The sequence below is a fragment of the Dunckerocampus dactyliophorus genome, chromosome 11, assembly GCF_027744805.1.
Source record: "Dunckerocampus dactyliophorus isolate RoL2022-P2 chromosome 11, RoL_Ddac_1.1, whole genome shotgun sequence".
Classification (NCBI taxonomy): Eukaryota; Metazoa; Chordata; class Actinopteri; order Syngnathiformes; family Syngnathidae; genus Dunckerocampus; species Dunckerocampus dactyliophorus.
Genome location: NC_072829.1, coordinates 26136379 through 26153118, shown reverse-complemented (window position 1 = coordinate 26153118; position 16740 = coordinate 26136379). Strand labels below are relative to the sequence as shown.

General features: G+C 42.2%; 1 protein-coding gene across 3 annotated transcripts in view; it reads left to right on the top strand.

The window, feature by feature from the left end:
* Positions 1-16740, top strand: part of LOC129190040 (soluble guanylate cyclase 88E-like) — a 23912-nt gene extending 7172 nt beyond the window's left edge. For 2 of the 3 annotated variants that reach the window (XM_054792355.1, XM_054792354.1), the window contains exons 2-19: positions 2239-2418; positions 2494-2634; positions 3216-3355; positions 4641-4775; positions 5644-5767; positions 5838-5957; positions 6037-6121; positions 6329-6415; positions 6515-6632; positions 9196-9325; positions 9432-9578; positions 10605-10751; positions 10821-10977; positions 11080-11189; positions 12135-12224; positions 15140-15298; positions 15372-15509; positions 15572-16740. In XM_054792355.1, the coding sequence (XP_054648330.1) occupies positions 2299-2418; positions 2494-2634; positions 3216-3355; positions 4641-4775; positions 5644-5767; positions 5838-5957; positions 6037-6121; positions 6329-6415; positions 6515-6632; positions 9196-9325; positions 9432-9578; positions 10605-10751; positions 10821-10977; positions 11080-11189; positions 12135-12224; positions 15140-15298; positions 15372-15509; positions 15572-15724 (2301 nt within the window). In that variant the 5' untranslated portion in view covers positions 2239-2298 and the 3' untranslated portion in view covers positions 15725-16740. Of the gene's footprint in view, positions 1-12; positions 2152-2238; positions 2419-2493; positions 2635-3215; positions 3356-4640; positions 4776-5643; positions 5768-5837; positions 5958-6036; positions 6122-6328; positions 6416-6514; positions 6633-9195; positions 9326-9431; positions 9579-10604; positions 10752-10820; positions 10978-11079; positions 11190-12134; positions 12225-15139; positions 15299-15371; positions 15510-15571 lie in introns of those variants that run through there. The other variant, XM_054792353.1, reaches the window with a different exon arrangement.

Here is a 16740-nt window from a genome sequence, read left to right as displayed (position 1 = left end):
GATTAGGGGGATGGGGCAAGTATAAAGATTCACATCCTGACCTCAAAGCTCTTTGCACATAAAAAGTGATCCTGTGTGTGTTTTCGTGTGAGTGGGTGATAGCAGCTGGTATCCTGACAGTGACGCTGGGCGGGGAAACCAACCCCGACACAAGTATTATACTGTATCTACTCACTCAGCTTTCACGAGCTTCTGTAAACTGCTTTACTCTATTCTTCTTATTTACTAGACACCAGAATTATTCACTTGTAAATGACCTTCATTTGCAAAGTTTAGAATAATATACCAAAATTAATATACCAACAAAACAATTGAAATAGCTCAACACATGTAGGCCAACTGCATCATCCACCCGCCCATCCATCTTTGTCAGCTTGTCCAAGATCGAGTCGCGGGGGCAGCGGCCTAAGCAGGAAAGCCCAGGCTTCCCTCTCCCCAGCTACTTCGTCCCGGTGGTTCCCGAGGCGTTCCCAGGCCAGTTGAGAGACATAGTCTCTCCAAAGTGTCCTGGGTGTTCCCCCGTGGCCTCCTACCGGTCGGACACCTCCCCACGGATGTGTCCGGGAGGCATCCTGACCAGATGCCCGAGCCAATCATCTGGTTCCTCTCAATGCGGAGGAGCAGCGGTTCTACCCTGATTTTCTCCTGGATGACAGTGCTACCCACAGGCCATCAGGCTTCTCAACGAAGCACTCACACACGCCGCACGTAACACACGCACACACTCATAGCACTATTTATTTATTTATTTATTTGTATTCATGTCGCTTCTGTTGTTGTTGCTTAATTTGTTGGTATTTATGTTTCTGATGTTCTTATCCATTTTCTTGTGTTTTTCTTTCTTTTTTGGGAGAATGAACAGAACAAGAATTTCATTTCATAGCAGAACTACCTGTTTTACTGTGCATATGACAATAAAACTCTTGAATCTTCTCACCTTATCTCTAAGGGAGAGCCCAGCCACCCTACGGAGAAAACTTATTTTGGTCGCTTGTACCCGCGATCATGACTCATGACCATTGGTGAGGGTAGGAACGTAGATCGACCGGTAAATTGAGCGCTTTGCCCTTGGATTCAGCTCCCTCTTCACCACAATGGATTGATGCAGTGTCGCACCAATTCGCCTGCCGATCTCGCGTTCCATCCTTCCCTCACTCGTGAACCCTGAGGTACTTAATCTCTTCCACTTGGGGCAGAATGTCACTCCCGACCCGGAGATGGCACTCCACCCTTTTCTGGGCGAGAAACATGGACTCGGACTTGGAGGTGCTGATTCTCATCTTGTAAACCTTTTAAAAATGTTTTTAATTGGCCATCTATTTAAAGTTTGTTTTGCTAATATTTGATTGAGCGTTACCCCAGGATGCAAGGTCATGGTGGCTGATATTGAATCAATAAAATCTTCAATGAATAAAAAACCTGCTCACACGGAGCGGCACGACACAGAAATGCAAAGTACCAAAGTAAGAGGAAAGCGAGGAGCCTAAAACACAAAAATCACCATGGGAGCTGGAAACAGGGACGTGCACAAAAGGAGCATTTTCCAGGAAAAGCCCTGTGAATTGGACTTATTTACATTTATTGTTATTTTTATAGTTATTTATTTACATTTTCAGAGCTTTGGGAATCATGTGGATTTGGCGTGCCCCACAGATTGATTTATTGGACTCAGCAGGTGTCTAAAAGGAAGAGGCGTTGTTTTTCTTTTTTATCTCTGTTGAGATTAGATATTGATTTCGCACCTTCCCAGCCTGCCATCCCTGATTGGAAAGGCTCCCGGCCTCAGAGAGAAAATGCTGCCATTCAAGCCGCAAAGAATCATTTGCAGACGGCCATAAAATAAGAAGAGTTGTTGCCCTTTAACTCCACTATTTGATGTTTGGTTCAGGTCATAAACAACAGGATGCTTCCAGTGGATGTTTATTCCCTCAGACTGGTGTCATCTGTGTTTGAGAGACGGCTTTTGTGGTGTGTTTGTGTCACATGGAAGCTGCACAGCCACCAGGAGCTGACAGCTGACACGGGAACAATACCCAGCCCTCCGCACTTAAGTACTTGATAATGAGAGCGCCTTTAAAACTGTTTGCGCTGTCGGACCTCAGATGAAACACTATTGGGCTGTCGAAACTGATGAAGCGCTGAACTCCGCGGGTAGTTCATAATGGCATAATGGCTTTTTTCCCCGATTTAAATATATTGCGCTAAATGAAGTCTGGACTTTTCTCATTGACTTTGCAGGTGCCTTTGGGAGTGCTGTTGCAAGTCTTTGCATTTTGAGTTGCAATTTCCAGAGCCGTAATGTACGGGCTGCTGTGTGAGAGCCTCCACGATTTCATCAAGGAGTCGTACGGGGACGATGTGTGGAAGTTGGTCAGAGAGAGGGCAGATGTCAGGCTGCACTCCTTTGTCACGCACCAGGTATCTTCTCAAAAAAAAAGGTCCAATTATAAGTTACATAAGTGAATACTCAACGCCGTTGATGTTTACCTGCAGGTGTATAGTGAGAGTGTGATTCCTCGTATTGCAAAGGCAGCCAGTGGGGTAACAGGGACACCCTACAATGAGCTGATGAACTCCTGGGGGGTCTACTTCCTGGGCTTTGTGGGGAAGTACGGCTATGACAGGATCCTCAAGGTGATTAACAAACATCTTTACATATACTGTATATATATAGAAATAATAGGGAAACCTCACTGATATGGAGAGAACCTAAAGCAACACCTGTGTTCTTTGGGCACTGAATCGATTGCAACTGGATTGTTCAGGTTGTCTTAGAAGACGTTTCACCTCTCATCCGAGCAGGCTTCATTAGTAAGTGCTCAAAGACTGGACCTCACCTTCTCTTCAGAGATGGCTTCCCAAGCGTAACGTTCCCTCACTCCTCTTTCAAACCATCTGTCTTCGCTGTCCAGAATGTGTACATTTTGGTCCTCAAGAGGATAAATAGATTGGATCTTGCACCAAGTTCTCAGACTAGAGCTGTCTTAGTCTAGTCTGACTGATATGTGTCTCGCCTAGTCTTTGAGTAGGAACTGATGAAACGTCTTCTCAACAACCTGAACACTGCAGTTGCGATCGAGTCAATGTCCTAAGAATGCAAATTTGCCCTAAATTTGCCCTAAATGTTGCCTCAGATAACAGTATCAGTATGGTTATACTGTAGAATATGGATGAATGGCGCGTCTGATTTGTTCCCTATGTGTTTCTGCTTGTAGGTGCTTGGCCGTCATGTCCGTGACTTTGTTAACGGCCTGGACAACCTCCACGAGTATCTGCGTTTCAGCTACCCCAAAGTGCAGCCACCGACCTTCTTCTGCCAGGAGGAGTCCGCCACTGGAGTCACCCTGCACTACAGGTCTGAGAACTTGTTTGATTTTCCAAGCTTGCGGACAGGAAAGTTGCGAGCTGAAGTCTTTTAGGAGTGGTTGCTGGCCAGTTTATAATGACTGCCTATGTGCTCTTGAGCAATGCACCACAGTACTCGCTGTGCACAGTGTGCACGTCCATAGTGATCCTATTACTGCATGCACACAAGAGTGAAAATGTGTCCAAAACATGCACCCTGCTGTGTTGCCTCTCTGTTATTCCACCTCAAACTTTGACCTCATAATTGAATTGACTTGAAAGTTCTCACACACCTTTGCAAAACACCCACTGTAACTTTAGGGTGTTTGGCCAAGTCACTACGAAATTTGGCACATACCTTTTAGGGACTGACAAGCACAAATCTGGAAAATTTGAGCAAGATTGGTTAAAAAACATGGCTGCCATCAAGGAAAATGGCTTTGCAGGGGCACGGATGGGACTCAACTAATTGTCCATAAGTCACTGACCATTTGTCTAATGATGATAAAACTTTGATGATATCTGTATTACATGTATGCTCACATGTCTCCCAAAGCATTTTTAGTGCAACCCAAAGGGGGGCAGCACAAATGTACTGTAATTTACAGTCATGTCAACAAATTAGGACACCATGCTTTGTCTGTGTGTGCAGCACATTGGCGGTTCTAGCTATGAGTCATACGGGCAATTGGCCATGGCGCCATTCTCTTGATGGGCGCTGCGGGGTGGGTGTGGGGGGTGTTCGGGGTGGGTTGTTGATTTGTGGGGGTGGAATCCCATTTATTTTAGTTCAGAGCTCATCAAGTCAGGACGTGTGGCAGATGGGAGCCCTCTACAGGCGGGATAATCGCGCCCTAAGACGTCATCAAATGTCCACCACGTGACCAAACCAAACAGCGGTGGTGGTGGGGTTGGGGGGCGCGCTCCCTTCCCCGCTGTGCCTCAGCCCTCAGGTTAATTGTACGGTTAAAAAAAAAAAATGACAACAGTAATTTTTCACATTAACATATTCCAAGAGTCCCAACAAAGCCATCAGGTGCACAATTTAGAAAGAAGGGGAAAGAAGAGGAGAAACGGGGGCCAAAGATCAAGGTATAAGTTAATATAGTTCCAAAACAGTGTAGTTTTTGTAGTTTTTGTAAAGAAAAATTTTGTGGCCCGCCCAAGGTATCGTTCAAGCCAGAACCGCCACTGGCGCAGCACGTTCAATAACGTGGGGCAAAAACTCATTCCACCTCATAAAATGACTCATTATTGTGTTTTATTGGATTCGGTCCCGCTCCCCCACTCTGAAGGAGTAAGCGCAAGGGCTACCTGCACTACGCCATGGGTCAGCTGAGGCAGATGGGCAAGCAGTTCTATGACACAGACATCCATGTGGAGGTGCTGTCTGAGCAGATGGTAGGAGACTACTCTCACGTCACCATGAGGTACGCCAGCCCTCCAGCAGACACTATAGTGCAACCATATAGAAAAATGTAGAAGATTGTCCGAAATTGTATTTTGAAAAGAACCATTTCAATATTCCATTAGCATAGCATATTTAATAGCATGATCTGCTTGTTGTGTGGTGCGCTGCATGCAACACAAACACACATTTGTACTTAGAAGGTTATATTACGGTCATATTTGTCATTTGTCAGCGGAACAATGGTGCCTTTATTCCCGTAATATTTTGACTTCATTTTTGTGACATTGTGACTTTTTCTGCAATCTAAGCTTCCAAAAATGACAACTTTATTCGTTGCTTTTGTTTGTTTCTCATAATATTAGGACTTTGAAAAATCAACCTATTTTTTCTTTAATATTTCAGCTTTATGCTATGAAAACAACATTATTTTTCCTCACAAATTGTGACTTTTTTGTCATTAGAATGTATTTTTTTTAGAACCATTTCACCTTTATTCTTGTAAAAGTTCTTCTCGTAATTATCACTTTATTCCTATCATATTTTGAGGTTATTTTCGTAACATTATAGCTTAAGTTTCCAAAAACAGTTAGTTTCGCCTTAATATTTCAACTTTATGCTACTAAAATGAGGTTATTTTCCCAATTTTTTACAATTAATCATTTTTCCCATGAGATTACAACTTTTTTCTCTTGTACAACTGCTACCGATTTTTCCATTTTTGCTGTTGTAATTTTTTTTTTTTTTTTCTTGGTAAATTATATTTTTATAATGTGCCACGGGCCATAGATGGCCCCCAGGGCCACACTTTGGGCACCCCTGTAGTAGCACATATGCTTGATGTGCTTTGCTGTTTGCTGACGCGTGGTACTGTTTTTGTGCGCCTTCAGGTTGAACTTTGACAACTCTGCTTACCGCTACATCATGAAGGAGGACGAAGAAGAGCAAGAGATCCTGCCAATCACCTCTGATTTCTTCTTTGAGGTCTTTCCTTTTAACATCGTCTTCAGACAGGTAAGCGCTCCATCCCCGGACGTAGTTATTACGCGGAAGAGAAGACAGAATCATTATTTTGAGCGTCCAGGACATGGTGGTGCACAACGTCGGGTCCGGCTTGGCCACAGTCTTCCCTGATTTGGACGGAAAGAAGATCAATGATGCCTTCTTGTTGGCTCGCCCCCTGGTGGAGTTCACGTGGAACATGGTGATGCAGCGCTGGTTAAATACAGCTTTTGCTCTGGTGCGAGTCACGTGCTCAGAAAGCGTGTGTGCTGTGCTTGTAGATCATCTCCCACCCCAACAACTTGTTTGAGATCATGTCCAAAGAACCTGTGAAGAGAGAGAGGAATCTCCACAACCGAGTCCAGAGTAAGCCTGGAAGCCATGTAAACAATCGCAGGGGTGTGTGTCTGGTGGACAAAGGCTCACTAGCATGACATGACATGTTTGCATTTCACTTTCATTAGCAACAGCACAGTAGAAACACAGTAGAGCTTTTTTTCACCCTGTAAAGACGTTGTTTCTCAACGCCAAGGTTAGAATTTCCATCTGTGTGTGTCTGCGTGTTCTCCGCAGATTCTGACTATGAAAATGCCAATCGTTCGGCTGATGTGGACGTGGAGCTCATGGCTTTCCAGTCCATCATAGGAGACGATTACAAAGGTCACGACCTCTCTGTTAGACAGAGTACACGCACGACTGGTGTGAGCGTAAGACAGCACAGTGCGGTTTGGCAGACTTTTCAAGGTGCTTCTGTTTTAGATGGTAACAGCGCTAATGCCATGGAGAGCTGGGGCGACGGGAGCCGTTGCCTGAAACTGAAAGGACAAATGAGATACATGCCTGAGTGGGAGTCTATCATCTTTCTGGGAACTCCTGTGTAAGAATTGCGCGCACACACACACATAGAAGATACAAAAACCCTCATTAGTCATTGTAAAGCCAAACATTGTGCGGTGAGAGCTGCAGTGAGTGTGCAAATAAAAGGCCGGGCAGCGAATCAGAGCAGGGGCCCATTCTAGCAGCTCTTGCCATGCATGAAATGAACTTCTAATTAGCTTGTAATCAGACAGTGCAGCTCTTGTGAGCCTAATGGGAACCCATTTGCAAATGAGAGTGTTTTCCACTCAGAACGTTACCAAAACATCCTCCTCCCCCTCCTGCAAAACTTTAGCATTTTGTGATGAAATGCGCCAACACCTGTGGTGAAACAGTATGCTTAATCGCGCGGCTTACGTTGTTTGAAAGCCTTTATCAGATGTGATCTCGGTTAGCGTCCGCCTCTGTTAGCATCGAAAATTTACGCCGCAATTTTGCCTCGGTTTGCGTGCATTCCCCGGTTAGTGCGCAATATGCCGTGCGTCTTGTCCTGTTATTAATACACTGTGGGAGTCCATCTGTGTTCTTAATGTATTTTTATCACAAAACAGTCTTCCTTGTTAGCATCCTATTAGCTAGCTAAACAGAATGGAAACCGGAATCAGAAGTGACCTATGTCGCCCTAAAATTATAGTTTTACGTGCATAAAACATTTCTAAATGCATAAAAATGGCGAGTGAAAGGGATAAGGAAGGTGACGGTGGTTGATCTCGCTGCCACATCGCGTCTTTGGGAACAGCCACGTCTTCAAAAAAGTAACCTTAAATGTTCATTCATCCATTTCATTCATCATTTATATGCAATTAAAATTGTTTTCTGCATGTTAAACCATAATTGTAAAACTATAGACCTGCCACGACAACACATTTTGCTGGACGATAATTGTCCCACAAATTATTGCCGCTAAACGTTATTGTCAACATTATTTTGAGATCATTTTTTCATTAATATAATGATGATATACAGGTATGGCATAATAATGCAAGTACACCATATTAAAAGCAACTTAATTTCTCAAGAATATTTAACATTGTAAGACCTTGGAAATAAAATAGTGGTGTGAAAAAGTGTTTGCCGCCTTCTTGATTTCTTTTTTTTTTCGTGTTTGTCACACTTTAATGTTTCAGATCATTAAACAAATTTAAATATTAGTCAATGACAAAACAACTGAAAACAAAATGCAGTTTTTAAATGAAACTTTTTATTATTTTTATTCAGGGAGAAAAAAATCCAACGCTACAGCAGGAGCCCCCCTTAGCAGCAACAACTGCAGTCCAGCGTTTGCGATAATTTGCAAACGGTCAGGACTTTGACCCGGCCTCTCCAAAGTCTTCATTTTGTTTTTCTTCAGCCACTCAGAGGTGGACTTGCTGGTGTGTTTTGGATGTTGGTTGTTGGTTGGTTGCAGTTTGAGGTCACCAACAGATAGCCGGACATTCTCCTTCAGGATTTTTTGGTAGACAGCAGAATTCATGGTTCCATTTATCACAGCAAGTCTTCCAGGTCTTGAAGCAGCAAAACAGCCCCAGACCATCACACTACCACCACCACATTTTACTGTTGTTATGATGTTCTTTTTCTGAAAAGCGGCAGATGTAATGGGACACACACCTTCCAAAAAGTTCAACTTTTGTCTCGTCAGGCCACAGAGTATTTTCCCAAAGGTCTTGGGGATCATCAAGATGTTTTCTGGCAAAATTGAGACGAGCCTTAATGTAGTGTTTTGTTCAGCAGTGGTTTTGGTCTTGGAACTCCGCCATGCAGGCCGTCTTGGTGTCTTGGTGTCTTTCTTATGATGGAGTCATGAACTCTGACCTGAACTGAGGCAAGTGAGGCCTACGGTTTTTTGGGTGGTGTTGTGGGGTCTTTTGTGACCTCTTGGATGAGTCGTTGCTGCACTCTTGGGGTAATTTTGGTTGGCCGGCCACTCCTGGGAAGGTTCATCGCTGTTCCATGTTTTCACCATTTGTGGATAATGGCTCTCACTGTGGCTTGCTGGAGTCCCGAAGCTTTAGAAATGGCTTTGTAACCTTTTCCAGACTGATAGACTGATAGATTTCAATTCATCTAAACAAAACACTCTAGGTAATTCTAAAGACATTGATGAATAGGTAGATGTCTTCGATGAAGAATCGGCAGGCACATCACCCTCCACTTCCCCCAAGTGTCCATCACGTAACCGGCGGCGAACGCAGACAGGTTCCCCCGGAACCGAAGCTTTTTGATTTTGTCAATTGTGCGGAGAAACCAGTTGATCAATTCCACGGTTTAGAGTTGAAGAGCAATGCGGCGAGAGGTTCTTAAAAATATGAGACGGGTCAAAACCAGACGTGAGAAGCAAAGCGGGGAAGATAAGGGAGAGGAGAGGGAAAGGATGCGACCGCCTTTGTTGAGAGCCAGCATAAGTAGCAGCCTTCCACTTGACTGCCAACTACGGTCCCTTGCCTCGTAAAAGATGTTAACAGGAGAAGACGTTAATGCTACCGTTCTGTTATTTTCCACTTTTTTAGTTGCACACGATTAACCTGATCATTTGAACTGCATCCAGTCAATCGTGTGTGCAGGATGGAGAGCCTAAGTGCTATGTTTAAGACTGGCCTGTACATCAATGACCTAAGCATGCACGACTCCAGTCGAGATTTGGTGCTGGCAGGCACACAGCAGTCAGAGGAGCTGAAAAGAGCACTCATCCAGGTTCCCACCTTTGTCAAAAGCAGCTGCACTTTATACTGATGACACTTCAGAATGGCTTTTCTTTTCGTCTCAAGATGCCAACTTGTTTTTTAATCTGTGAATGCAGGAGCAAAAAAAGTCCAGCAAGCTGGAAGAGAGCATGAAGATGCTCGACTATGAGATGAAGAAGACCGACGACCTTCTGTACAGAATGATTCCCAAGCCGGTGGCGAAGAGGCTGCGCAAAGGAGAGCCGGCTGTAAACACTTGTGAGGTCAGAAGAGCTTAGAGCATCCAGGCTCCTTCTTTGCTGCACAGCGTCACCGGGGTGTTTTCCACCGAGGGCCACTGAGTGAAAAATGGAAGGATGCACGGGACGTTTTGTAAAGCGACACGTGTAGCTATGCTAAGAAGTTTAAAAACCCTGCGTCTCAGTTGTGTGATCTAGGTGGAAAAGTGTATCATTAGTATGACCTTTGGTCTTTGCTCTTGACAGTCAAACCTTTTCTTACATTAGACCAGGGGTGTCCAAACTATTTCCACTGAGGGCCGCATACTGAAATATCAAAAGATGCGGGGGCCGCTTTTACATTTTTTTTTTAAACCATCCCAAACAAAATATTTAATATAAAGTATATATATGTATATATTTACACATATACAATATATGTATTAATTTTAACAGTGACAAAGTGTATTATTATTATTATTATGAATGGTGTCTCCTCGTATTACTTTTTGGCTGTTTTTGTTTTTTTGTTTACAAATATTTCAATGTTCTACTTGTACATTTTTTTTTCTCATACTAATATAACTTATTCTCATAATATTTAGAATTTATTATCATAACATTATAGCATTTACCCAGCCTAATTTTCCAAATATTTCAACTTAATTCTTTGTTTGGTTTGTTTCTTGTAGTACAACTTTTTTTCCAGTAATATTTCAACTTTATGCTATTTTTTTCTGTAAATATAATGACTTTACTCCCTTAATATTTTGTCTTTATTCTTGTAAAATAACTGAATGAATTTTTTAAAATTTTATTGTTTAATCATATTTTTAGAATGTGCCGAGGGCCAATAAAAAAGCAGTCGCGGGCTGTAAATGGCCCCCGGGCCGCACTTTGGGCACCCCTGCATTAGACACATCCAGATCCAACATAATATGTTTGATAAATTGTGGTTGTCGTTATGTATCGTATGCTGTATTGGCAGTTGTGCCTGATACTTCACATGGAGAAGAATAGCATGTGACCCAATGTTGTGTAAATACAGTAAACTTCCTCCCTCCTCCCTAGGTGTTCCCAGATGTCACCATTCTTTTCAGTGACGTGGTGGGATTCACTCGCATCTGCAGCCACATCACTCCCATGCAGGTGGTGTCCATGCTGAACACCATGTACACGCTGTTTGACACACTCAGCGAGAAGCACAGAGTCTTCAAGGTGCGTTTCGTTTCCTCTGTCCCGGCTCGTTTGTGTATGTTCTCAAGTCTCGTCTCTTCGCCTGCCAAGGTTGAGACCATTGGAGACGCCTACATGGTGGTGGCGGGAGCTCCAGAGAAGACCAAGTACCACGCCCATAACATTTGCGACATGGCGTTGGACATGGTGCGCTCTATTGATCACCTGAAAGACCCCTCAAATGGAAACAACATACAGATACGTGTTGGTAGGTGGACTGTGCGGCTCCTGTAGCACACTTCACGCTTTCAAAACTGCTGAATGAAGACTGGATTTAGTGTCGCACCGCATAATGACCTTGCTTTGGCAGGCATCCACTCCGGGATGGTAGTCGCAGGTGTGGTAGGACACAAGATGCCACGTTATGGTCTTCACGGCGACACGGTCCACACGGCGTCTGCCATGGAGAGCAATGGAAAGGTGAGTAGGGGAATAATGGCAAAGTGGGCACAATAAGAAATTGCAGATGTATCATGGCAAAGCACAATGCAACTTACAATGTAGTGTAATGCACACAATTTAGAGTAACGCAACGTAGTATAACGCAATGTAGCGTGACGCAATGTAATCCAATGCAACGTGATGTAACTAAATGTAACGAGATGTAACCTGTAATGCACACAATTTAGACTAACGCAATGTAGCATAACGCTATGAAGCGTAACAGAAAGCAGAATGATGCACTGTAGCGTTTTTCTCTTGCTGGCCGGGAATCAGCGACTCCAACCGCGTCTGCCTGATGCTTGCCTCTTTCGGCACACCCGAACAAACATTTTCTGGGAGCCATACGTGCTAACGGTGAACAGAGCAGAGCGAGGCAGAGCGGAGGGAGGGCAGGCCGAGAGCGTATGCCTGGGCATGCCCATATAAGGAAGTCCGGGTTACACGGACGTCACTGGAACTCGGTGTTTAAAAAAACTCTGTAAAACACAGCGTGCAGAGCCGTTCAAAACTGCTTTCAGGTTTCACTTCCAAATGAGCAAGCCTCATTATCTGCTGCGTTGGCATCGTTTAACACGAGAATACAACATTGTAACAACATTTATTGGTCAGGAAAGAGGAAAAGCATAATAGGTCCCCTTTAATGCAGCGTAACGCAACAAAACCTAATGAAACGCAATGTAGTGTAACACAATGTAGACTTATGCAATGTAGCGTAACTCGCTGCAACAAAATGTAATGTAGTGCAACGCAGCGCCGTAATGCACAAGGTCATGAAATGTCACCTCATGCAATGTGACATACCGCACTGTAGCGCATCGCAATGCAATATAACGGAACACGACGCAGTGAAATCTACCCATCCATCCATCCATCCATCCATCCAAATATCTAACCTTGCTGCCCCTTGTCTGTTTTCACCAGGAGATGCACATTCAGCTCAGCAGCGCCACCTACGAGCACCTGAAAGGAAGCCACTTTATTTTTGAAAGAAGGGGCATCATTACCATCAAGGTCAGGGGTCAAATGTGTCACCGTGGCAACAACAGCCACTGCATAAATCACACGTACTTATCAGCCATGACAACATAATGAATTGCTGCAGGACATGTGACTAACACAGCGGCAACAGCAAATCTAAATATGTACTGTATCTGCATGCACGAAAGCTACCCCCAGGCCGGTATTGGTGCAAATGCAAGACGGTGCGTCGCCAACAAAATATTTCTGAATTATTTACAAAAATATAATAGCTAGCAATGTTTTGGCTCTGGGCAGTGAACATGTTTAGCATTCAGCACTGGAAAGTGTAGCTGTGTGACATTGAGCGTTCACTCACACGTTCACTCATCAGGCCAGCAAAGTTTCGGCCAACTCATACCAGGAATTTTAAGAAACTGTTTGGGTTTTTTTATATATCTTCTGTCTTTCATGAGAGAAGCTGCACTACAAATGTTCAAACATAGTTTTATTAGACCAGGAACCATATTTGGTTACCTGTGTGGGGGTTCAAAACAAGTACGTACGAGAGAAAGACTCGAGTTATCCACTCAATAATAAAAACTTCAAAAAATTGAATGACCTAACATAAAATGTTACATCTAAATCACAAATATTTTTGAAACAATGATTTTAGAATTATTTTGATATTATATTTTTGTATTGTTATTATATTTAGGTATAGTTAAGGATCTTGCTTGCTGCTGTAACAAGTGAATTTCCCTGCTGTGGGGTTAATAAAGTACAATACATACATACATACATACATATATACATACATACTGTATATACATACATACATACATACATACATACTGTACATACATACATATATACATACATACTGTACATACATACATACATACATATATACATACATACATACATACGTACTGTACATGCATACATACATACATACATACATACATACTGTACATACATACATACATACTGCACATGCATACATACATACATGCATACATACATACATACATACATACATTAATACATACTGTACATGCATACATACATACATACATACATACATACATATATACATACATACATACATACATACATACTGTACATACTTGTACATACATACATACTGTACATGCATACATACATACATACATACATACATGCATGCATGCAAACATACATACATACATACATACATACTGTACATGCATGCATACGTACATATATACATACATACATACTGTACATACATACATACATACATACATACATATATACATACATACTGTACATACATACACACATACATACATATATACATACATACATACATACATACATACATACATACATGCATGCAAACATACATACATACATACATACATACATACATACATACATACTGTACATGCATACATACATACATACATACATATATACATACATACATACTGTACATACATACATACATACATACATATATACATACATACTGTACATACATACACACATACATACATATATACATACATACATACATATATACATACATACATACTGTACATGCATACATACATACATACATACATACATACATACATGCATACATAGTGCCAGCTTTGTTCCCACCATCATGAAACACGTTGTACGCTGAACTGTTTCTCTTCTTCATGATGTAAATATTTATGATATTTCAATGTAGTCGGATTAAACACTAATATCAAATCGAGTAAGACCAAAATATTTCTACCCTTATTTTATTTGTTGCATGGTATTTTGTAGCTGGAAGTAATGCAAGAAAGAAGCAGGAGTTGTGTTGAAAGATCAAACGGAAAGTTTTTTTCAGTTTCGCATATATTTTGACATGTTGAAAAATGATTCATGTCCTTGACCTCATTGGACAATTTTGAGGAAACATTCTAACCTGTACATTTCATTGGATCATTTGTCATTTTTGTCAAAATGCAAAATAATAGCAAATATTTGATGAAAAAAGCAATGTGTCATTTCCATGTAAAAGATATCTACAGTATAGCAATTGACTACGAGTCAACATTTGGCCGGGGTGTCAATAAAATGAATAAACTACAGCAGGGGTGTCCAAAGTGCGGGCCGGGATGCCATTTGCGACCCGCGGCTGTGATTTTATCGGCCCACAGCACAGTCTAAAAATGTAATTTAACCAGGAAACTTAAAAAACAACAACAACAACAGCAAAAATGGGAAAATCAATCAAAAGAGAGAAGTTGTAATGTAGCAAGGAAAAAAAGCCATACTTTCACAAGAATAAAGTAATAGCATGAGGAAAAATGTCATTTTAGTAGCATGAAGTTGAAATATTAAAGAAGTCAAAAGCAATGAATAAAGCAAAGCAAATTTATAACATAGGAATAAAGTCAAAATATTTGGAGAAGAAAGTTGGAATATATAATAAATGAAATATAATATAATGAAATAAATTTTAGTAGCAATGTCAAATGAAGAAAAAATACTTTATAAAGTTATAATTACGAGAGGAAAATTTACAAGAGGAAAGCAGAAATGGAAAAAAAACAGATGTAATTTTATGGGAATAAAGTCAACATATTAAGAAAAAAAAAGTCATAATTGAATGAAGAACAAAAGTCGCAATTTTACAAGAATAAGCTCGTATTATTATGAAAAAGACGTGGTTTTTTAGTAGCATTTCACCTACAGTATATTACAAAGGTGAAACACAGTTTTTTCTTGAGCTACATATACAGAAGCTTCTTAGCATATCTCCATGTGTTGATTTACAGAATATCAAGCTGGCCCTTGCATCCTTTCATTTTTCACTATGTGGCCCTCGCTGGAAAAGGGTTGGACGCCCCTGAGCTACAGTTTATGTGTGTAGAAGGCGTGCCAGTGACAATGCATTACACCTGTTAGATAAAAGATCTTTCCCCTTCCGTCCGTCCATCTTCCAGGGAAATGTTGAGATTGAGACCTACTGGCTGAAAGGAAAGCGGGACAAAGACGGCAACGCTCAGGCGGCGTGTCCTCAATTCGAGACCCAAACCATCAGTAAGGCCATCAGCAAGGCCACCATCAGTGGGCCTGAAGCCACAGGCGATGAGGAAGGACTGGTAGGAAGAACACAAACACACTTGTTTGCTTCCTGAGCTCCTTTTTTCGACTTGTTTCTATCCTCGCGTCCAGGAGTTCCCACTGGTGGCGGGTGAGGATGAGGACGACGTCAAGTCCATTCACTCTCATCGCATCAAGATGGAGATTTCGGGCCATTCCCTGGAGGAGTCCATGGAGGAGTGTCAGGTGGAGGAGCTGTCAGTTCATAAGGTATGATAAGGATGATACAACGCTTTGCAAAACGTTACCAATGATTCTTTTTGTGTCCCCAGTCCCACTACAAAGACACTTTGCAGGATGGCCTGGAGGACGCTCACCTGGAGCTGGAGTCACCGGAGTCTGACGGCAGGGACTCCATCACGGAGTCACGCGACAGCTCCTGTGACTCCCGCTGCTCCAAGAGCGCCATGTGTTCTGTGTCCTGAACTCTCCCGCGCTAATACGTGGATGACGGCAACCTGATGCTACCTGATGCTGCTGCTTGTGCACGACTCAAAGCCCGATATCTGGTAGACATGTTGGATTTTTTTTTTTGTTAGAATGTAGACCAAAGTTTTTGGGCAAACTTTTTGACTCGTGGGCCACACTGGGTTAAAAAATTTGGTGGAGGGTTCGTCTGTATACGTATATATACATGGTAGGTGGTCATCAAACAGACTGACATACTTGCTCACGGTGCAACTAAACGAAAGCACAACACATCCACAGCAACGCACCACATAAATCAACTACTACTACTACTACTACTACTACTACTACTACTAATACTAAGTGGGCGATAAACAACAACTAAGCGCTAAGCATAACACGTAACTTAAAACTGTTATTTTCAAAGGCCCGCAAGGCATGCTGGGTAGTCCAGCTGCAACAACAATATGAACTATGAACAATAAAACATTGGATACCAAGAGTACTACAAGCTACCCAGCATGCCTTGCAGCGGGACGATAGGTGTTTTTTGACGTATTTTGTGTATTGATTTGTATGCCCACGCGGTGCAGTAGGGAGGTTACTTTGTGTGTGTTGGCGTGTTGTGTTGTTTGGATGGCTTTTTTTCCCTCCGAGCTGTGGATTGCATGTGACTATTTTGGTGACTCAAGCGTGCCACAATAGCACTGCAAGTCATGTTGCCGGCTACAGTTTCAGTGTTCAAGGGTTTAAAAAACAAAGGAATTATCGCCCCTGCTGTAGAGTGACATCTTTTCAAGTGGCATGTGCCATTTTACTGCATAGCTCAATCATGTGATTTCATTGATTTCCTTTGAACAGAAATAAAAGTCTTAATGTTTTCCGTTTTTGCACCAAAAAGTGTTCGTTGCCAGGTGGTTGAACACGGTTATATTGTACTGAAGACGTTTCTTGCAGTGTTGCACGCTACATCTGCCTGGCTTTGTCTTTCCCTGTGCATCAATCAGCTTGAGTGCAATAGAATTAAAGCAAG